General features: G+C 45.0%; 1 protein-coding gene across 5 annotated transcripts; it reads right to left on the reverse strand.

The window, feature by feature from the left end:
* Positions 1–9,268: 9,268 nt before the first annotated feature.
* On the reverse strand, positions 9,269–22,467 carry Gmppb (GDP-mannose pyrophosphorylase B). 5 transcript variants are annotated; one of them, XM_089552825.1, is made up of 8 exons: positions 22,339–22,467; positions 21,702–21,847; positions 21,550–21,630; positions 19,932–20,123; positions 17,619–17,774; positions 15,352–15,561; positions 11,264–11,446; positions 9,269–9,503 (listed from the first exon to the last, which is right to left on the reverse strand). In XM_089552825.1, the coding sequence occupies exons 2-8, from the start codon at positions 21,828–21,830 to the stop codon at positions 9,372–9,374; spliced, it is 1,083 nt and encodes a 360-aa protein (XP_089408951.1). In that variant the 5' UTR covers positions 21,831–21,847; positions 22,339–22,467; the 3' UTR covers positions 9,269–9,371. The 5 variants fall into 5 exon arrangements, with proteins under 5 accessions (XP_089408951.1, XP_089408953.1, XP_089408952.1 ...); XM_089552827.1 differs by lacking the exon at positions 22,339–22,467 and adding an exon at positions 21,926–22,307; XM_089552826.1 differs by lacking the exon at positions 22,339–22,467 and adding an exon at positions 21,926–22,307 and having other exon boundaries at positions 21,702–21,873.
* Positions 22,468–22,528: the final 61 nt, after the last annotated feature.

A 22,528-nucleotide genomic window follows, 5' to 3' on the forward strand; every position in this document is an offset into this window, starting at 1 on the left:
GTCGACGCGACTGATTATTCGCTGGAGAAGATATGGAAGATACGAAACAATCGCGATCCAAGCTTTCTCTTTATACCGCGTCGATCGAATAGAACACATCCTCTTCTCGCAAATTACCACGCTTCCGGAATCGAATTAGTTGTTTCACGCCGCTCAACAAGTTTTTCGCAAGGCATACACACATGTAATGCAGCTTCTTGTGATCAGCCGCAAGTTACGTGCCATTCTTGACCGCCGCTTCACTGCGACTGCATATTTTTAGACTTCACTAAAGCATTTGATATAGTATGTCGCCAGCTACTGCTACTAGAATCACGCATTATAGGAATTGATACTGATGACGATGAATTTTAATTGCGCCAGGGCAGCTTAGGGTGCCTTGATGTCCGCGCGGTGGCCATCGATGCACCCTAGGGCAGTATTGCCCAGAGCGCCATGGCACAAGATATTTTTCTTTTTACTCAAGGTACGGTCAAATGCCTATTTTTCAAGCATTTAACCCCAGACAAGCCGTGCACAAAGTCATGAAATGGCTCGTATTTGTTGGAAGCCAGCGGTTACCAGGTGGTACTAGGAATCGAACACCACACCCCGCGCATACGAGGCGAATGCTCAAAGACTTGGCCACCGCTTCTGTGGTACTTCATACCAATGCACTAAAATGGCTAGAATGATTTCTGACCTCCTGTCATGAGTTTGTCACCGCCAACGATGTCAACTACCCCTTGCATCCTGTTTTCTCTAGTGTTCCAAAAGGTATACTGTTATTGGGCCTTTACTTTCCCTCACATATATTAATGACCTGCCCAACCGTGTTTCATCATTCGTCCAGTTATTTGGTGATGGTTTAGTTTTCTTCCGCGAAATGGCATCGGAAAATGACATAGGTGCTCTACAGGCCTACATAGTCCAGTTTTAGCTGCGCGTCCGCAAAAGCTTTGCGTGCGCAACGGGAACACGTTGCTGCGCGGTGCCGCCCGATTTAGCAACGACAGTTTTATCTGAGAGTTGCAAGGGCAGCGCCCGAGAAGCACCCTCTACCCAGTATTTATTTATTTATTTATTTATTTATTTATTTATTTATTTATTTATTTTACCCTCAGGGCAAAGCATTACAGAGGGGAGTGGGTAATACATAACACTGCAAAAAATACAAACAACAGCAGAGAACAATAAATTGTCAATACAGAGAAGTTAGAATAAGTGATAAACACAATATATCATTCAACAGAAGCGGTAACAGCAGTACGAAATAATACAGGGTCAGGAATTGTGGCGACTGAAGAAGGAAGGTGGTTCCAGTCATATGACGTGTGAGGAATAAAAGAATCCGAGAATGTTTTAGTTTTGCATGCAGAAATGCCTACTTTATGTATGTGATCTGTGCGGCGTGAAATATATGAAGGGGGAAGAAGTAACTCGCAGCGAATGGACTCATGATGAAATATTTTGTGAAAAAGACACAAGCGTGCAATTTTGCGTCGTGATGCAAGCGAAGTTAGGCCCAATGTAGCCTTCATAGCCGTTACGCTTGACGTACGCCGGAAGTCACAGAGAATAAAGCGCGCTGATTTGTGTTGTACCATTTCCAGTTGGTCGATCAAACTCTTAACACCAGGGTCCCAGACTGATGACGCATATTCTAGTTGTGAACGTACGAGTGTGGTATAGAGTAGAAGTTTGATGTTAGTCGGCGCTGCGTGAAAGTTACGTCTCAGATATCCAAGCATGCGAATAGCTTTGTTAGTGATGTGCTCAATGTGCGCATGCCAGCTAAGGTTAGACGTAATATGAATTCCGAGGTACTTATATTTTGTAACTGAATCGAGTAGCACACCATTAAGAGTATATACGGGAAGATCGCTATTAACACGAGAAATGCGCATAAGTTTGCACTTTTCAGCATTCAAAGTCATATTCCAAGTTTTGCACCATGTTGAGATAGTGTTAAGGTCAGATTGAATCATGTGCTTGTCGTTATCATTTGTTATTTCCTGAAAAAGGACGCAGTCATCGGCAAAAAGATGTACAAAAGAAGAAAGATTGCTGGGTAAGTCGTTGATGAATATAAGAAAAAGCAGGGGACCCAAGACGGTGCCTTGGGGAACCCCGGAAAGAACAGGGTGAACGGCGGAATTAACATTATTGACGGCAACAAACTGCTTTCGATGAGTAAGGAAAACTTCGAGCCATTTTAAAATGTTAGTGTCTAAACCTACCATGCGCAGTTTTAGTAACAAAAGATGATGGGAAACCTTATCAAATGCCTTCGCGAAATCTAGGAAGATGCAGTCGGCGATCGAGTGACGGTCTAAAATTGCGTGAAGTTTGTGTGTGAATAAGAGTAGCTGTGTTTCGCATGAATAGGACTTCCTAAAACCGTGCTGAGAAGGATGAAAAAACGAGTTTGATTCAAGGAAAGTGACAATATGTGAAAAGAGTATGTGCTCTAAGATTTTACATGGAATACTGGTAATTGATATTGGCCGGTAGTTAAGAGGCGAGTGTTTATTACCAGATTTATACACTGGGACCACCTTACCAATCTTCCAATCAGCGGGTAGTTCACCTTTCTCCAATGATTGCTGAAATATTTTAGTTAAGGCGAGCGATGAATACATTTTCGTACTTTTCAGGAACTTTGTAGTAATGCAATCAACACCAGCACTGGAGGATATCTTAAGGTTGTCAATTATTTTAACTATACCATCCGGATGAATGACCACAGGGTACATTGGGAGGAAGTTGTTATGATCCAGTTGGGGGAAATTCGCAGTATCACCACTTGAAAAAAAGCTCGAAAACACATCATTCAGTACATTTGCACAGTCAGTATCTGATATAGGTTCGTCACTTGAATTCGTTAGTATTATTCTAGATGTTTCAGAAGGGTTAATGACGCTCCAAAATTTTCTTGGGTTATTGAGCAACATACTCGGTAGAGTGCTAGTCAAGTAATTTGCTTTAGCGTTCTTGACCGCAGAATTGTAAGTGTAAGCTGCAGAGCGATAACGGGACCAATGATGTTCAGTGCGTGATTTTTTTGCTGATCGGAAAAAGCGTTTCTTACGGTTAGACAAGCGCTTAAGATGCGTGTTATACCATGGCGCATGCAGGTGATAAGATATTACGCGAGTAGGTATGAAGCGGCTGGTGAGATCTAAAACTTTGTTCTTGAATAAAAGCCAGTTTGCGTTCACTGATCGCGAGTCGAATTCGTCGAAAAAGGTGGCCAGGAAAGAACCTAGTTCATTATTAATTTTGTTGAAGTCAGCGCGGTGATACATGCGTATTATTTTACTGTGACTCGGAGTTTTTTGTATGGGAATGTTCACAGAGAAATTGAGCAACGAATGGTCGCTTAACTGGGGCATGTAGGTTATTTCTGAACACAGTTCTGGGCATGTTGTTAGTACAAGGTCTAATGTACTTGCTGTAACTTCAGTAATTCTTGTAGGCTGAGTAACAATTTGGGTAAGATTAAACAGTGAGCATAAATTAGTGAATTCCTTGCATACTGTCGAGGATGAGGATGGTTGCACCGAGGACCAGTCAATGCCCGGAAAGTTAAAATCACCCAACATAAAGATAGATGACGAAGGGTAATGCGTTACGATGACATTAATGGTATCATGAAGCTCTGCAAGAAATGTAGGAGATGCATTAGGCGGTCGATAGCATGCGCCTAAAATTATTCTGCGGTAGCCTAGTTGAAGAGATACCCATATAGTTTCGATGCTTGATGTTATGTGAAGGGAATAGGACTCTATTTTTTTACTGACTGCTATTAGTACGCCACCACCTTGCCGATCTTTCCTGTCACAACGATAGAAGTGGAATTGATTAGATGAATCGAATATCTCACAGTCACGTATGTGTATTCATGCAGCCAAGTTTCAGTTAGGACGACGATGTCAGCAGAACACGCACTTATGGCAGAGGAGAGTTCCGTACGTCTTTTTATGGCACTTCGGATATTAGTAAATAACACTGATGTTTGAGCTGCGTTTACACAACGGTCACGTAACCGTTATGCAGATTTACAAGGACTAGATGCAGCGGGGAGAGACGAAGGCGTGTGCTGTGTAATCGGCTTGGTGCGTTCTGCGATAATCTCAAATGTTTTATCGTTTACAGGGTCATACATGTAGGATCTGTTGTTCACGACCAATTTATTGTATTTTAGCTTAAAAGATGGAGAGCCGGCCAGTGATTTGGCGAAGCCAATCAATTTTTTGCGTGCTTGGCGTGTGGCAAACGAGTAATCTTCTGTTACTTGAAATTCGTCTTCTTTCATGTCTTTTTTGCATTTCAGAATTTTTTCTCTGGTTTTGAAGCTGTTGAACTTCACAATCACCGGACGGCATCCAGAATCAGAATACCGCCCTAAGCGATGAGCCCTATCAATATCATCTGGCGAGAGTGTTGGGTCAACGTATTTTGGCAGGACGTTTAGAAGTTTTTTTCCGTTTCGTCCCATGTTTCACGGTCATTGTCATCGGCAATACCCTGAAACACCAAATTGTTTCTACGGCTCTGGTCTTCTAGTTCATGAATTCGTGCCTGCAGCAGTTGATTTTGTTTGCGAATGTCAAGAGCAGTACATTCGAAATCCTGCTTTACTTCGTCAATTGCTTCCAGTGAGTGTTCAACTGTTGTAAGTCTAGAATTTATATTCGCGAGGGCTGAATCAATATTCTGCTGTCCGCGCCGTAGTTCTTCCATCGTTTTCTTTATATCTTCATTACTGGCTGAAAGCGCGACTGACCGTGTCTGCAGTTCCTTCAAGATACGAAGTATTTCCATGTTTTGTTCCGATTGTGTTAATATGACATTAGCTGTAGGATTACTCTCCTCGCTCGACGCGTCTGTGCTCGAATCACCGGTTATTATTTTGGTACGCGTGTGAAAAGGACCTGGGTTTACTTCCACATCTCCCGACAATAGCAAAAGACAGCTGTTGAAGCATTCAGTCAACACGCTCAAAAACACCCGTGGGCACGGGAGCAGCAGTAAGCATCGGTTGTCACTTTTCTTAGCATACGCGGAAGGACGAGATATCCGTGCGCCGGATTCGGGCAGAGGCGGCTCTCACTCGTGTACGTCATCAGTGGCGTAACAAACTCGCTAGTGACTGACGAGGTGCCTTACTGTGGATCTTCACCTGCCCTGTGTGCTACGCGACCCTTGTGGACGTGCCCAGCCACAGCCTCCGCGCGAAAATCCCTCAGGGAGGTGGGCTTGCAGTGTTGCCGTGAATGTGGCTATGAAAAATGGATCACAGACAATGGGTGCAGCAGCAACCTTTGCCACAATCGGAACAAAACTAGCCTGCACTCCTAATTTTCTCCTAGATTCTTCCTTTTCCTCACTGCGCCTTGCTTCTCTAATAAAAAGAAAGAAGCCTACTCCATTTTTATGCTCCAGGTCCGGGCTTTACAACGCCCACTTCAGGTTCTCCCGCCGTGACGCAGATATGATACAACGCGAGACGCTCCATCCGCGCCGTGATGATGGGTCGAACTCACGACAACCAACCCATCATCCACTTTCATCCTAAGCAAGTCGGTTCGAGCAGGCATAGCCAAATTTACTATCACGACGTTGCATTATTGCCGCACGTTGGCACACATTTCATCATGAACGCGCACTCCTTCGCTTAATGTCACGCTGTCCGCTTGCTGGGTTATTCCCGACTCTGCAAGCCTTCGTTCTCTAAGTGTGCCGACTGTTTTATGACTTTCGCTCCCGCTTCTTCGCAGTTTTTTTTTTTTGCGTTGTCCCTTTTCCTGCAGAGCTTAGCTGAGGCTGTTCGTGCGCGCTTTCTTTGTCTGCGTTATTTACAACACGCGTGTGCGCGGCGACGGAGAAGGCGAGCGGCTCTCAGCCTTTCATGTTGGCCTCGTGTATCTCAGACTGCAGAAACTACGTCTTTTCGGGGACGTTCACCCTAAGAACCAGCGCTCTAAAACGGGAATTCGTAACGGGCATGCACAGACAAAAAACGACAGCCCGGAGTACGGTTCGCGCCACCACCCTACTCTCAGACCGTGCATCTTGCCCTCTGTCCATCAAAACCAGCACTTGAAGACACGGACAGAAAGGCGACACACACTCACACGCAAGCACACGCACACACACACACCTTTCTGTCCGTGTCCAAGCGCTGGCTTTGATAAATGCATAACCAACTCTCCCAACACGTCACTTTGTTTATCTCGTCCTCACCTCGCCATGTCTTCCCTCCCTCACTCTCGCCCTCACCATGTTTTAACTCCCTCACCCTCTTCCTCACAAACTTGGGTCAATCTTTGCCAACTGGCGAGCACAACTGGTCTTAGCAACTCCATCCGAATTGTCTGTCCAGTTGCACCCAATGCATCCATGTGAACATTTGCCTATTCGACAAACAGGCTAAATCTAATATCGTTCTTATAACTATCCGCAGCTTGATCTGCTAAATTGTTTGCATCATTTGTGCTATCACTGCAGTGGAACCCAGGTAGCACCGAAGATTAGAATAGTGTTATAAAATGTTATGCAAGTTGCAGTAAGGTGATATGTTAGGTTCCAATGTTACACACAGACGTTAAAAATTAACATACATGTTTTATATCGGAAATTTTTTTTCGCAATTAAAGTGAACATTGTTTTAATATAGCCTTCTGAACATTAATATAATGTTTGAATCATAATTATAAATTAACATAACAAATATGTTTTAAGCACTTGGTCCCAGGACTTTTCCTACTGTTCTTACAGTGAACATGTTTTTCAACTAAGGGCATTTTGCATCATAGACTGCATGCATAGCCCAATTTTTTTTTTCAGAAAATTTTGGTTATTACCCATTTGCCACTGTTATTTATGGGGCGTCCCTCAGTAATAAGTATATAAGCTTGACTCCATGATACCCATTTGGAGATGAGTGAATTTTAGTTGCATGTTGCGCTGTATAGTGGGGCTGAAGTGTCGCCCTCCCAGGTAGCACCGAACATTAGAATAGTGTTATAAAAATGTTATGTAAGTTGGAGTAATGTTACATGTTGCATAGCAACTTTACATTAACATTAAAAATTAACATATAATGTTATAAGTTACATAGGAAACGTTACTTTCACATTCTAAACAAACGTTGTTTTAATATAATCTTCTAAATTTTATTATAATGTTAGAGTTGCAACTGTAAAACAACATTGCAAATATATTTCGAGCATGGATTTCCAGACATTTTCTCACTGTTCATGGAGTAAAGATGTTTTTCAACTAACAGTACCTTGTAACCACATCTCTTAGATAGTACTCGCCATAGATTGCATGAAGAGCCCCATTATTTTGTCACAAAACTTTAGTTATTACCCATTCCCCACTGTCACTCATGGGACATCCCGCAGTAGCGAGTATATAAGCTCGGCGGCATGATATCCGTTTGGAGGTGAGTGAATACGAGTTGCTGTGCTGTAGTGTAGTGGAGAAGGTGTCGCTCTTGTTGTTGGTTCTTGCAAAGTGTTGCAAGTTGTGTGCCGTCACCACTGGCACGCCTGCATGCTTGTGTGGGGCTGCTTCACCATTTTCGAGAATGTTGCATTTATGTTGTTTACATGTTTCGTGAATGTTTGGGGAAGGTTATTCGAACATTTATATGTAACATTACAAAAACATTAGAAAAAAGGGACATTAAGGACATTGAAATAACATTTGAGCGTAACAAAAATGTAACATTATTGCAATGTTTCGGTGCTACCTGGACTCATTGCTGGTTCTTGCTAAGCGTTGTAAGTTGTGTGCCATCATAACTGGCAGGCCTGCAGGATTGCTTGCGGTACACGCTCTACCATTTTCGAAATATCACATTTATGTAGTTGATATGTTTCATTAACGTTCTGGAGAGGTTATTCCAACATTTATATGTTAGTTAGTTAGTTATATTGATTTTAATGGCGCAAAAGCAACTGAGGCTATGATGCGCCAAACACAAGGTTAGAGTTTTTGTTCAACATTTATATGTAAAATTACAAAAACATTAAAGGGATACTGAACCAAACTTTTGGAGCTGCTCTTTTACATGTAAACAAGAGCTTGATTGCTAAAATTGATAAATACGACAAGCATTTTAGCGAAAAACGCGGATAACACGCTTTTTTTCGCGGTTTATTGCCATATCGTTGCACCTGGCGGCCGCGTGTGGAAGCTGCGACTAGACGTCATTACACCCGCGCGCCCACCGTTCCCGCAGAAGCACGGTTGCCATCGCTACTCGCGGCTTTTCCATGTCTGTCGTCTGCTCACGGCGTACACAGATATGTCAAGATGTTAATCGATGCTGTCTACATACATAACCGCATGCACGCTTACGTCCACTAAATGCAGCTACTTTTTCCGGACCTTACGCCATTTCATAACATTCTCACTTTTAAAACAGAAGCGCGACGATGTTCAGACTAGTGGCGCCATCTGGTGGTTAGGAGGGGAAGCATTGTTGTCAACAAATCGACACCCCTCTTAGCCTAAAGGGGCAGAATTGTCACTCTCAATATAAAAATAAAGCAAATATATTACTCGTAAGTTTTCTTATGGTCGTCAGGTGACGAAGCGAAAGACCGGTGGCCCATTTATGGCCAGTGAACGCGTTGAAGAAGCCAGTAACAACGACGAAACCAGTCCAAAGCGAGGTTTCATGCATCCAAGGGTGCCGCCATATTTGTCACCGCTGGAGGGTGCCATGAAGTCACGCTCTTCACCTCGCGCCGGCCGGGAGGGCATGGCGCGCGCTCATGAAACATCGAAAATAAAACCATCCGCTAAAAAATATGCAGAGTGACGACTAGATTTTGGTGTAATCACATTCCGAGAATCTATTTTCAGCGTTTTTGTTCAATTTTAAGATTTTGCTTCAGTATCCCTTTAAAAAAAAGGACATTAAGCACATTCAAATAACATTTGACTAAAACAAAAATGTACTATTATCGTAATGTTTCAGTGCTACCTGGGAAATTAAATATCTGAGCATAACTGGTAACCGCCACTAGCGCCATTGCATTTGATTGGTACAACGTTTATTTGAGCCTGTGGAGAAAGACTTATGCAAACACACGCAAACACAGAAGTGAAACAGAGAACAAACGTAGGACTGCGAAGAGACGACACTCGTATTTGCAAAACTAGGAATTCTTACACTGTGTTTGTTACCTTTGTGCACATTTATTTCTTCAGCCTAACTAGACTTTCTATTTGGTGCGTCAGACCAACCAATCAAGTACTCCACATATGTGCATCCCAGCAATTTGATCCTGGAACTTTTATTGCAAAAACGTTGCAGTAAGAAAGTTACAAGTAAAAAAATATGATGTAAAAAAAATGATAAACTTCATTCACATGATGATCTGGGGCTCTGTGACAGAGTCCGAGATGGCTTTGTGGGGCAGGACCTTGCCACCGTTGATGTAGATCTCGTCTTTTACAAACACATCCTCTCCTAGAACTGATGTGTTCTCCATCCGAACCTGCAAACACACGGTAAGGGCAGCGATTACTTGATTCAGAAACATTTTCGCTGCATTACAGTTAAGGGGGAACACTGGTCTTGAAAAAAAAAGTTTTATTAATGAGGTCACAGTTATGAAATCCTCAGGGAATATGTATTTTTGTGTGCTGATTCAAAATACGTCATTTAATTTCACATAAAACAATTCCTTGAGCACTTATGCACTTTTTATGCAAGTATTTTGTGGAGAGTTTTGAAGAAAATTTGCTGCAGGAAACTCACTGAAATGTATGCCATTGTGTTCTCTTGACACCAAGGAATACAATAAGGGTAAAATTGTCTTCCTGCCTATCATAGAACTTAAGTTATAGAGTTTTGAAGTTGTCGCATCAGAAATGAGAAGGAAAGTGTGTATTCCTGTTTCTGAAGTGGCAGCTTCAGTACCCTATTACTCAAGTTCTATGAGAGCCAGGATGATAATTTTACCCTTATTGTATTCCTTGGTGTCAAGAGAACCCAAGGCATACATTTCAGCGAGTTTCCTGCAGCAAATTTTCTTCAAAACTCTCCGCAAAATACTTGCATAAAAAGTGCATAAGTGCTGAAGGAATTGTTTTACATGAAATTAAATGACATATCTAGAATCAGCGCACAAAAATACATGTGTGCGGAAAATTTCATAACTATGACTAGATTAATAAAATTTTCTTTTCAAGACCAGTGTACCCCCTTAAGCCCACTTATAAAGACCACAGTTATAACAAACGCTTGCTTATTACACACAAGGGTGGTGCTATTGTCAAAATATGCACTAGGGCAATGGGACTGTACGTCAGATAAAGCGAACAATCGTGGCCGTGTAACTCTATTAGAACAAACGAGGAGGCGCTGTAAACTCAGCCCCACAGTCAAAAAACTCGTGCTTATGGAAGAGCGCCTCTGGGTGCCCGAAAAGAATGTGGGGGCCCAAAAACCCCAAAATCGTGAAACAATGCCAACAAAACGGCACAGATTTATCAAATGCTGCCGTTGAAGATGCATGCCTTGAAAGGCGACACATGTATTGGTGCAAGACGGAAAGCTTTTTGCATTAACACCCAACTGTGCATAAGGATGAACAGTAATGACTGGTAGTGACCGGCACTGGCCTTTAGCCATTGGCAAGTCTCGTGCACTGCAGTGCTTTGGAAGTTATGTTTTCGTACGCTACATACCGTACACAAAGACCTGGCTAATGCATGGCTTTTTGTTTCCATGCACCGAGCAAGCTACCAGGTATGGTTCCCTTTGATGAAGACAAATTGCGTAACAAACTTTTGCGAGAAATAAATGCCAATTTCGTTGAACTTCGTATTTCTGGCTGTAAAGTGAGGTGAGAAGTTCACTTTAATATGAACCTCAGATACAACGAACACAATCTGCACGACCGCAACGTTCGTTACAAGTGGGCTCGAAAGTACCATTCTTAAACCAGCTCTACGCGCATAACTGGTTTGGTTTGGTTTGTTGGGTTTAACGTCCCAAAGCAACTCAGGCTATGAGGGACGCCGTAGTGGAGGGCTCTGGAAATTTCGACCATCAAGGGGTTCTTTAACGTGCACTGACATCGCACAGCACACGGGCCTCTAGAATTTCGCCTAGAATTTCATCAATGCACACACCCCCTCAAACTAAAATGCTGGAAGTAAGAAAATGAATTTGTGCTTCAGATACCGCATTGCCATAGTAAGGCTCAGCCACAATATGCTGTGCCAAGGAGGCAGGGGGCAGGAGACTGACCCACTGGCCGACGGTGCAGCGCCATCCAATGATGCAGGAGTCGAGCCACGAGTGGGACTTGATGGTGGCCCCGTTGAGCAGGGTGCAGCGCTTGATGCACGCCCCGTCCTCAACCACCACGTTGGGGCCGATGGTGACGTTGGGGCCGATGCGGCAGTTCTTGCCTATCTTGGCCGTGGGGTCCTACGTGAACACACAGGTGGGTGGCTGTGACCACAAAACCAGTGCCACGAACGAACACTGCCTATCTGCAATTCAACACCATCATCATCATTAGCCCAAACTACAGGGTCAATCACACTTAGAGGGAACACGGCTCCGCGTGACTGCACACACGCGGAGCACCATTGTGACCAAGCTGGTGGCAAACCCGTGCAAAGGGGCAGATGACAAGAAGCACCACGTTGAGGTCCCTCTTCTCGTGCGGCGCCATTTTATATTGATTCATGAACGGGTTAGATGCAGTGGCACTCCGCAGGTAGGTGGCCACGCGGAGCCGTGTTCCCTCTAAGTGTGATTGACCCTGTACATCCACTGAAGGATAAAAGCATCCCCCAAAGATATCCAATTAACCCTGCCCTCCGCGAGTTGTGGCTGCCCTATCCGCACAAATCCGCCCATATGACTGACAATAAAAGCCTGTTGATCACATTAGTTACAAATCATCTCATAGTACCTATATACTCAAATCCAGAGGTCTGAGTGGGCAAAAACTTGGAGATTAGCAGAATGCTGCAACATCTGTGGGCAGTGGCATCAACTTTACTCAAGTTGAACTCCAAGATGGTTGGTAAACACACAACTGCCTGGAAACACCATCAATGAAACAGATGCAGTAACAAAAATGCGTAGATGCAACAACCAGGAACAAAAATGAAGAGCTAGAACAAGCAATGCATTTTAGCATTTGTGAAGGCAATGACGATGGACGACAACAGTTTCTATTTGCGGCACCTAGCTGGCACTTACACCTTACTAACCTCCACAAAGTGACTGCAGGGATTAGACAGGTTTTCGAAGAGGAGTTTTGGGACTGGCATGATCAAAGAGCTCTGCCTGACTCTCTATTCACAGTTTCCCGATTACACTTGCACTCCCTAGAAATTCACTCTGCTGCCCTGAATGACAATTCAATGCAGTGCCACAAAAGTCTGCCCTGCCATTGACACGAACATATTGTCTATGTTGTCTAGGTAGCATATTGTCTAGGTAGCAAATTGTCTAGGTAGCATATTGTCTATGTTGTAGTGACGGCAGTCCAGCGGTCAGTAGGACACCAACAAGACTTGAAAACGAAGCTCATTATTTGGGCTGACCTGCGCCCGCAAAAGAACTGAATCACTCGGCGGCGGCGTAAGCAACAAACGTGGTCGTCAGTCGTCGAACAACGAATGCCCGCCGCTCGCGACATCACTCAATTTAAAGCCAGCAAGGAAACTTCGAGATAACAGATCAAGATCATCTACAGTAATCTAGAAAAACGTAGATGCAGCTCTTCATGGCTGTGATCAACAGAGATTAGTCCGGTCGCTTCTCGCGTCACAAACAAAAATGATAACACCCCTTTCCTGCGGCCTTGCGCAGACACTACAATGATACGTGGCACAATGATACGTTGCACAGACACTACAATGATACGTGGCAATATACCATATTCACTCAATTCCAACACGCACCTGTTTTTTTTACGGTGAGAAAAAAAAGCGAGAAGTCTTCGATTGTAACCTGCACCAGATTTTTCATGCTTCACATACAAACAGCGAATGGCATGTCCCAAGCGAGCAGTTTCGGCAAACTGGAAGAACCACGTAGATGGAAGCAAAGAATCACGCAGAGGCACAAATCAACCTCCTAAATGGTGCACAACTGTGTTAGGTTAGCTGGCTGATGCACAGCTGATGGTGCCAGCCCTATTTTTTTTAATAAAGAATTAAAAAACCAATCAGCTGCCATTGATGAAGTTTGACGCAAAGCTAACAAATGCGAAATCGGAACTAAGTGGACAGTCAGTTCTCGGAGGCAAAGGGCCGTCTCTTTTTCATCACGCCTTCCGCTGCGCTCACCTCAGAGGTGCGCAGGCAACTCTGCAGCATGCAATTCAAGTTTGCGTAAGGCTATGTCAACTATCACTTGCCTTGGCAGTTGTACCTGCACGAGGCCTCCCTTCACAAAGCTGTTTGAATTAACCGGTGCGAGACCATGTTTGCCATGTGCCGCTGGCACTGATCATTATCATCATCATCATCAGCCTGACTACACCCACTGCAGGGCAAAGGCCTCTCCCATGTCTCTCCAATTACTACTGTCGTTTGCCAGTTGCGGCCACCGTATCCCCGCAAACTTCTAAATCTCGTCCGATAACCTGACTTTTTGCCACACCTTGCTACATTTCCCTTCTCTTGGAATACACTCCGTTACTCTAAAGGAGCATCAGTTATCTGTTCTCTGCATTACATGCCCCGCTCATATCCATTTCCTTTATTTTTTTTTGTAAATTGGACATCACGAACTTGTATCTGCTCCCTAATCAACTACTCCCTTCCCATCTATTAATATTACCCTGACCATTTTCCTTTCCGCAGTTTGAAGCATTGTCCACGATCTACCTGTTTTCATCGTTCATGGGGGTTTAACGTCCCAAAGCGGAGCCATAGTGAAGGGCTCCAGAAATTTCGACCACCTGGGGTTCTTTGACGTGCACTGACATCGCACAGTACACGAGCCTCTAGAATTTCTCCATTGAAATTCAGCCGCTGCGGCCGGGATCGAACTTGCGTCTTTCAAGTCAGCAGCCGAGTGCCATAACCACTGAGCCACCGTGGCAGCGTCGTCAATCTAATTTCATGACCCAAAAAACGTGAAAAACGTTTTAAGATCAGAGCAGTGTCACCGTGCTCTTTAAGTCTCCAAGATGACTGCACCTTCCTCCCCCACAACCCGAGAGAGCTTACCGTAAAAACCGGAATATCGGTCAAATTTTTTTTCAAAAAATCATGTCAAAAAGTCGACCCCCGTCTTATATACCAGTCACTGGAGGAAAAACTACGGAAGTCTTGCAACAATGGGCAGCTGAAGTCAACAGCTTCCATCACCATCGCCATCAGCAGCAGCGCGGTATGGAGACGCTGTGGCCCTGCCAATTTGCATTTCCATTGTCACAAAGCTATTTTGGTTTGTGGCTGGGTGTTGTAAGTGTGAAAATCTCTCCCCGCAGAGATGGCGCGCGAGCCTTTTAGAAAATGCAGCATAAGCAATGCGCTAGACGGCACAGAGGATGATGCTGTATGGGACGTGGGCAGCAAGAAGCAATTGTCATCTGACTCGAGTTCGGGCGACTCTAATGACTCTGAGTAATGCTTGCGCACTTCGTGCCCTTCTCTTCTGTACTCTACACTCGGCCAATTCTTTAGCAGTGTCGCACATCCATTGCCTCATGTGTTTGTCACCACCTTATCACGGAGCGACGAAAGAAGTGAAAGTAAGCGCATGTGTACACATGTACGTATCTCGCTTGTTTCACCACTCAGCGTTGTTAATAAGCCGCTGACAAGCACATGGGTCAATGGTAGCGCGATAGTGTTAAAGAATTGGCTGGGTGTACAGGCGCAGACAAAAGTAAACGGAGCACGCAACTGTCTTCGAATATTTTTCACGCATCACCTAATTGAAATCTCCAGCAGTGGTACGCGCATGATGGTGGCGGAGGTTGGTGGGCTTTCTTGTAGACAAACAACGCTTCTTCATTACAAATGGAGAATGCGTGATTGCATTTCGAACACAATAGCGTGCTCCGTTTACTTATGGCCGCACCTGTACATACAAGCGGCATCTAAATGAAAATAAATACTGTCACCATTGTGCGACCGGTTGAGTCTCATCTGTTTCAAGGTGAGGGTGTCATTCGGTACGATTGCGGTAGAAAATTATTTTTTTCATTTTTAGAATTGGGTAGTTGGGGGGTCGACCTATATTCCGGTTTTTACGGTATTTTTAGTACAAACTAAACTGAGTTTCCGGATAAACAACAACTACACTCGCAGCTGAGCCTTCGCTCAACTGCGAGTGAGACAACAGCAGACAACACAGACCATGAGCACGTTTCCGACGACGCCCGGCCCCTGGGGCAGCAGGCAGCCGGGGTTCCTGGTGCGCAGCGACTGCAGGTAGAGGCACATGCCGGTGAGGAAGTCCTTGGGCTGGCCCACATCCATCCAGAAGCCCTGCAGCTCCATGGCGTACAGCTGCCGCTCCGACACCATGGCGGGGAACACCTCCTTCTCAATGGAGGTCGGCTTCACCTGCATGCGCACGCGGGGGGCCATTTTTCAAAAGTTATTAAAGGGGCCAAAGACTACGTTCAATCTCTGCGCACAGTAAAAGCCTACTGCTTGGCTCTTGGCGGTCGTGTTGGTGTTTGCCAGCAAAAGACCCATTTACTGCCCAGAAAGTTGCACTTAAAAATGGAACATTTCTACCCGCCTTCTGAATCGAACTTGTGACATCAAGACCAAAACGGACTCAGTGATCACTGTTAATAAATGAATGGTGGTGCATACTGAGACTGGGGAGCGCTAGATTCTAGATAAGGGAACAAAACCACCAACTAGCCCCCTACAAAGCTTTAATGGTGGTACAGCATAGCCTCAGAGATCTGCGCCTTAAAAACTGCCTTGACGTCACCACGGTTTGCCCGCGATAACGACCAGTGGTGGCAACACCTTTATTTCATTTCTTTTTCCCTTGGGAGCTAGTGAACACTCTGTTCCGAGTGAAACTTGCCTCTTTTGTCATTAAAACACAGTAATTCATCAAAGCTGCCCCGTGGGGACCAATCAGTGCGCACACACTAGCAGCGCGCAGAAGCGGATTGTGTCATGCTAAATGGTTACGGCCCGTGCCACGCGTAGACCAGGCAGCAGAGTGGAGGAGGGGAGGGGGGGGGGGGCTCAAATCACCCTCTCTTCCTTAAATCTTCCCCTGGCGAGGATAATTTTATTACTCGACCTTCGGGTAGAAGTATGGTCCCCTGAAGCTCATATTAAGCTTTTGGCAGCCCATCATGTTATCTTTAGTTGCTAGTCATGCGTCACTCATAGATTTTGTTTTGTTACCCATTTTGTATGACTACATTACAGGTTGCATACTGTTTTGCTGTCGGATCAAGCGGCATACATTCCAGTGCATATCATTTTTCTCAAGTATGCCACTCAGTCAGTCTAGTTTTGTTTATTTAGACTGGAAAGGCCATAAACAATTTCGAAAAAAAAGAACGGCAAAAATGTTTGCCTGTTTACCTCCTTCTGAAATTTTTGTTTCATACTTCATTTGAATTCACAGCATTCGATTCTTATTAGAAAATTTCAATATTTGCGCACCCCTAATTCCTATATAAATGCACACAGACACATTTCCGTGCTTTTAAATTCAGTTGCTGTTAGCACAGGTGAGCTGTGATAGCTTAGCGCAGAGGACTTCATCCAATGCCGTCAGACTCAATAACTAAAATAACTAAAACATCAGAATAAATTAAATGGTTCACCACAGAAGTCTCAGGCAAGCCCTCTAAAAAAAGAAAAAGTTGGAAGGAAACCCCACCATGTGTTGAATAATGTCACATGTGATCATCCGACTGAGCACTGAAGTGTAGTGGGTGTTTGAGCATTTGCCCCGAATCCTCTTAACACCGGTTTCATGGAATGCACAGACAGACAGACTAGTGACCCTAATGCATTTGATAGCTAGTGGCATCCTTTGTGCGGAAGTGTTTTACAAAGACTCTGGATAACACTTGCATTTAATGCTTCGTGGTTTAATCAGTCGGAACAGAAGCTAGCAGCTCTATGTGAGCAATATTAGTTAAGACCAACACTGCCAGCTGCTATGACAAGGGAAATGGCTCCAGTGTCCTATGAAACCCGAAGTCCCTTGCTAAAGGCAGATATCTTCATGCAGCAAAAACATCATCATCATCATCAGCCTGACTACGCCCACTGCATGGCAAAGGCCTCTCCCATGTCTCTCCAATGAACCCTGTCCTTCGCCAGCCGCGGCCACCATATTCCCGCAAATTTCTTAATCTCATCCGCCCACCCAACCTTCTGCCGCCCCCTGCTACGCTTGCCTTCTCTTGGAATCCACTCCGTTACCCATAAGGACCAGCGGTTATCTTGCCTTCGCATTACATGCCCTGCCCAAGCCCACTTCTTCCTCTTGATTTCAACTAGGATGTCATTAACGCGCGTTTGTTCCCTCACCCACTCCGCCCGCTTCCGCATGCAGCAAAAGGAGGAATACAACACGTGTTGATTTTTCACTGCTGCACAGTGCAGTCTTCTGAAGTAATGTAGCAACTGACCTCGATACGATCGAGTATTGCTGGTGTGAAGATGTACAGGCCGGCATTGATCTTGTTGGAGACAAACTCCTGTGGTTTCTCGACGAACCTCTCAATGCAGCCCACCTCGTCGTAGACGACAACACCGTACTTGGAGGGCTCTTCTACACGCGTCACCTGTCACAAAAAAAAAGAATAATTCCATTCACTGTGTCAAATACATAATGCCAGTACAAGCATGGACAGAAGTGAATGGGGCACACTGTGGTGGCAGCCTAGCTTTGCTGAAACACTGCTTAGCTTACCTAATTGGGGGCATATTTCAAACTAGGAATGCACGAATTCGAAACGTAATCACTCACATGGTCACACAAGAAGATAACATGTCCACTAATTTCTGCCAGCACATGAATGAAGGCAATCAGACAAGCGGATTGCACTCTGTCCGTTTCTGCACAAGTCTATGAATGAATTTATACTATTAAAATATCATTTGATAAAGATGTAGCGGATGTAAATAACCCCATGAGCACACCACACTGATTGCCTTATTATTAGATACTTTTGGCACAGAGCACACTGCTACCGCTTACCACCGAGCTGCCAGGTTGCCAACAACAGGCCGCAAACCTGCCGCGTCGGGAGCAATCAGCACACCTGAATTGGCTGAGCACGTTACGCAGTATGCGGTACATGCTACGCTAAAAGTAACTATTAATGGAGACAGGGAGAAATGCTCTGTCTGGCTGCACAAATCGCTAACTAGACTGGTGCGAGGACGTAGAGCCAAAGCCAACAGAGGAGGTATCATATTAGGTAACACCTACGAAAACAGCATGGATAGTGTGAAACAATGTCTTGCTTCTCACCATCTTCTGACATACGCAAACGCAGCGTTAATCCCAAGCACCTTGCGTCTTTCAAATCTAGCAGATGGCACCACCAAAGCACCCACCTGATGTTTCACACAGACTGCTACATAAAAAAAAAAAATGACGGTTGATTTGAGTAGTCAGGTGAAATGCGGATAAGATACGCTAGCAGTTTGGCTTTCCTTTTGGTTCTGGTGATCAGATGCAGTGTTCCCGGATGGCAGTTGTTTGGATAGCGATAATGGGTAAATGTTCATACATGCAGAATTGGTCATTCTCTCCATTCATAGATCCCTGGGAGTCTTCTTACCTATACTGGCACAGTGGTGCAGCGGTGAAGTTAGATGCGCCACTGCTCTTCTATGGCAGGTGCTTCCATTGGTAGGCAGGTTGCTATGTATGTGTATAGTGTGTGTCTATCTCTCTCTCTCTCTCTTCTCTCTCTGTGTGTGTGTGTGTGTGTGTGTGTGTGTGTGTGTGTGTGTGTGTGTGTGTGTGTGTGTGTGTGTGTGTGTGCGTGCGTGCGCGTGCGTGTGCGTGTGCAGGGTGTCCCAGCTAACTTGGACAAGCATTCGTCAGAACTGAAATCGCGTGGATGTTGTTAGGGTTTATCTAAAGTTACGCTACCATTTTCTTTGCTCGTCCTATTTGAATAATTAGTCGAGATAAATAAATTAACTGTGTAAATATAGCTTGAAACATTCAGGAGTCAATGGGAGAGTTGTGGGGCTCCACAAATATTGTCCAACAAACCAGGCACTTCCAACGAGATAGACTTAGCGTGGCCGTTTTTATTCAGGAGAAACGAAAGCCCGCGGAGTTTAAAAAATACCACGTGACAGCACGCTCCGTGCACCCGAATGCGCCGCGATTACAGCGCTCTCATCCGTGCTTTGTAAAAAACATCCCTCGCTGGATGATCGAAAAAAGTGACAGTGTAACTTTAGATAAACCCTAACAACACTCACGCAATTTCCGTTCTGAAGAACGCTTAGGTTTTTTTTAAGCCTTGGTCCAAGTTAGATGGGACACCCTGTATATATATATATAACTGATTTCTTGGCAGCTGATTAACCAATATAAGATAAAGTCACCAGAAATTGAAAAACATAAAAGGATTTAATCGACGACGTTTCGGCTGGAGGACCAGCCTTTTTCGAAAGGTCGAGAATCAAATCCTGTTATGTTTTTCAATTTCTGGTGACTATCTTATATATATACATCTGATACATGGGCAGGTCGCCCACCATCCGGTAGCCAGGTGAGCAGCCTGCCACAAAACCGACTTCAGACAGACAAACACACAATCGCTTAATGCGGGGAATGGCCACTATAAATGCTAGCGCACTACCTATGGTTGATAGAGGATGTGGGTGCATCCTTGCCCACTCCGCACCTAGGAGTATGGGGCCAGAATGGCATAATGATCCCGTTTCACTTACTAAGTGAACAAGGGACTCACAACAATGGTTCCCTCCTTGCCATGGTGCTTGTGGAACTGCACCATCTCCTTGAGAGGGAAGTCACAGATGACGTCGCTGTTGAGGACAAAGAAGGGCTCGCTTTCACCGGCAAGGAGGTCCTTGGCAAGGGCCAGGGGCCCGGCCGTTCCCAAGGGCTCGTCCTCTTGGGAGAGCGTGATCTTCACCCCCAGCTGCAACCAGTGCGCGAGAAACCTTCAGGGGGGAAAGAAGCTGTGTGCAAAAGCTTCGATGACAACACTGCATCCCACGCACACAGTCGCTTCAGGTGGACCCTGCTCATGCACCTAGGCAGGCACTTTACCAATCGGCAATGTAAGCACAAGTTGTCTGAGAAGGCAGGCCCCCGGATGAAATGTAAGTGACTAAGTGTTTTAATCAAGACCTACTGACAGACCTGCACGCATGGCGGGGTCCCATGGAGCAGCGTGCGCCAACTTTCGTTAGCTGTTTGGACGCTAAGGGCGCTCGGTTGACCTGTCTGTCTGCTATGATCATCATCATCGTTTGCCATTTTGTGCACGGTATTTAATACATTTGTTTTGTCTTTCTCTGCTATCTTAACATCAGCAATGAAAATAGCCATAGTAACGACTTTTTTCGCTCTGGAAGAGTATAAAGAACGTCTTCCTTTTTGTCCGCTTTCTTTTCGTCGCCACCACCGTGCCTAGCATAGATAAATGGATGATAATGATTACGTGGACAAATGACAAAACTGCCTTGTTTGAAATAAAATGATGGAGGAGGCCATTTTCACAACAGGTATATATTAGCGCCACGCCGCCCGCAGTGTTTCTATCCTAGCGGCGAAAGGCATGGACTTGAACATGCGAGCTGGAGCAGGTGTGTAGTTCAGTAGGTCTTGGTTTCAATGCCTGGAGAAGGCAGGGTAGCCATTGTGTGATGGAACATCAGGCAGAAGCCTACCTCAAGCAAGGACCGACCCCCTTTTGAGCAGATATGCTCTTCCACTAATATCGGCTTATCATTTTAACACAAATATTGTTCTCTTTAACGCTGTCAGTACCCTGTTTCCTTGCATGTTTAGTTTTCCCTTTCTCACGAATGAATTTGAGTTTTTGCTGTACCGCACATTTAAACATCAGTGCAGGCTATTTTGGATTAAATGCAATTAAACATGCTTTTTCATTTACCTTGCATTGCTTGTGATGCAGTTTTGGGCTTGTGGGCCCACTAAATTAGATGACACCGTTTTCAGCATAAAATGCTTTTTTTTCTTAATACTTTAATTTTAAAGGGAGCAAGACTGAACGAGAACTCGATTGCTGATAGATCATGATGAATCGCTTTCTATTTTAGCTGTTCCCAATTTACATTAATTACAATCAATACGCATTTGAAAAACGAGTGCTGTCATGAAGAGAGAGTTTTGACAGCTGAATGGACCAAAACAACCACAATATGCATCAGCATCAAATGCACCCCGGCAAACTTGAACGAAAACACGGTTTCACAGTTTTCCAACTGAAGAATTTGTCAAAAGATCTGTTTGAAATGTTGGCAAGATGAATGAATGATCACGAGTGCATTAAGTCTGAGATTTTTGAGTTGGAAGGCTTGGAAACACTTTTTTCTCACCTTTTCGCCTTCTGCCTTGACTTCTTTCTCAAGGAGCTCGGCGCGGTAGCTCACAGCCAAAATAACGTGGTTCACGCCGGCCTGCAAAAGACGTCATGAAGAATCAACACACGATAGGTATCTCGAAACAAAAGTTTCGATCACAACCTCACCTCGACGAGTGCCTCTATTTGATGCATCATCATCGGTTTGTTGCAGAACTCGACCAGCGGTTTCGGCCTGCTTAAAGTAAGCGGCCGCAACCGCGTCCCGTAGCCTCCGACTAAGATCAGCGCTTTCATCTTACTCCTTTAACGACCTTCAAAGAGAGGAAAAGCAGGGAGACTAATCAGGCAGGTTATACTCTTCGTCTTGCCTTACGCTACGAAATACGCACAGCAAACCACGCAAGTGGAGGTGAGTTGTATCCGTAGCTGGGGGATCGTAATACAAACAACACAACACTCGGAAAACCTCGAATACCCGCACCACGTCAAACGAAGAACACAAGCAGGTGCTTCGGCGGTGTCGGCGTGACGCTCGTCACGTCAGCAATAGATGCGCCGACGGCAGCAGCTTTAAGATACATCACCGCTTTTAAACTGTCAACAACGACACTATCGTGTTCCACGTCCGCATCCAAAGCTCGGTGCACGCAATATTGATCGCTGCCGTGGAGGCCCACTGAGTTTAGGGAGCGTCAATGTTTATTACGAGAGCACCGAAACTATACGGAGTTGAGGCGGCGAAGTTGACGTTTCGGCACGCGACCTCTCCGGAGGGACGAGAAAGGTGGGATTCGGCACTTACCGGAAGCAGTGCTCAGCTCAGCATTTTGACCTCCTGCCACGGCAACGATCCACGTGTTAAACGGAGGGGCGAGGCGGGGCGTGCAATCTCTGCAGGAGCTTGCCGCCTTGCCAGCTGCGGTCGACGACGGATAAAAACCGGAGGGCGTATTCAGAGGAAGGTGATCCTCGTTGCGATTGGCCAACCGAGA

This window comes from Amblyomma mixtum, chromosome 7 (assembly GCF_055824585.1).
Source record: "Amblyomma mixtum isolate Tamu chromosome 7, ASM5582458v1, whole genome shotgun sequence".
Classification (NCBI taxonomy): domain Eukaryota; kingdom Metazoa; phylum Arthropoda; class Arachnida; order Ixodida; family Ixodidae; genus Amblyomma; species Amblyomma mixtum.

Bases quoted from the DNA above. Each gene is read 5' to 3' on its own strand.
- Gmppb (XM_089552825.1), bottom strand. From the start codon at position 21,830: ATGAAAGCGCTGATCTTAGTCGGAGGCTACGGGACGCGGTTGCGGCCG. The intron at 21,631-21,701 runs GTGAGGTTGTGA...CGTCTTTTGCAG, and splicing joins AAATAGAGGCACTCGTCGAG to GCCGGCGTGAACCACGTTAT. The intron at 17,775-19,931 runs GTGAGTCCCTTG...TTTTTGTGACAG, and splicing joins GCAAGGAGGGAACCATTGTT to GTGACGCGTGTAGAAGAGCC.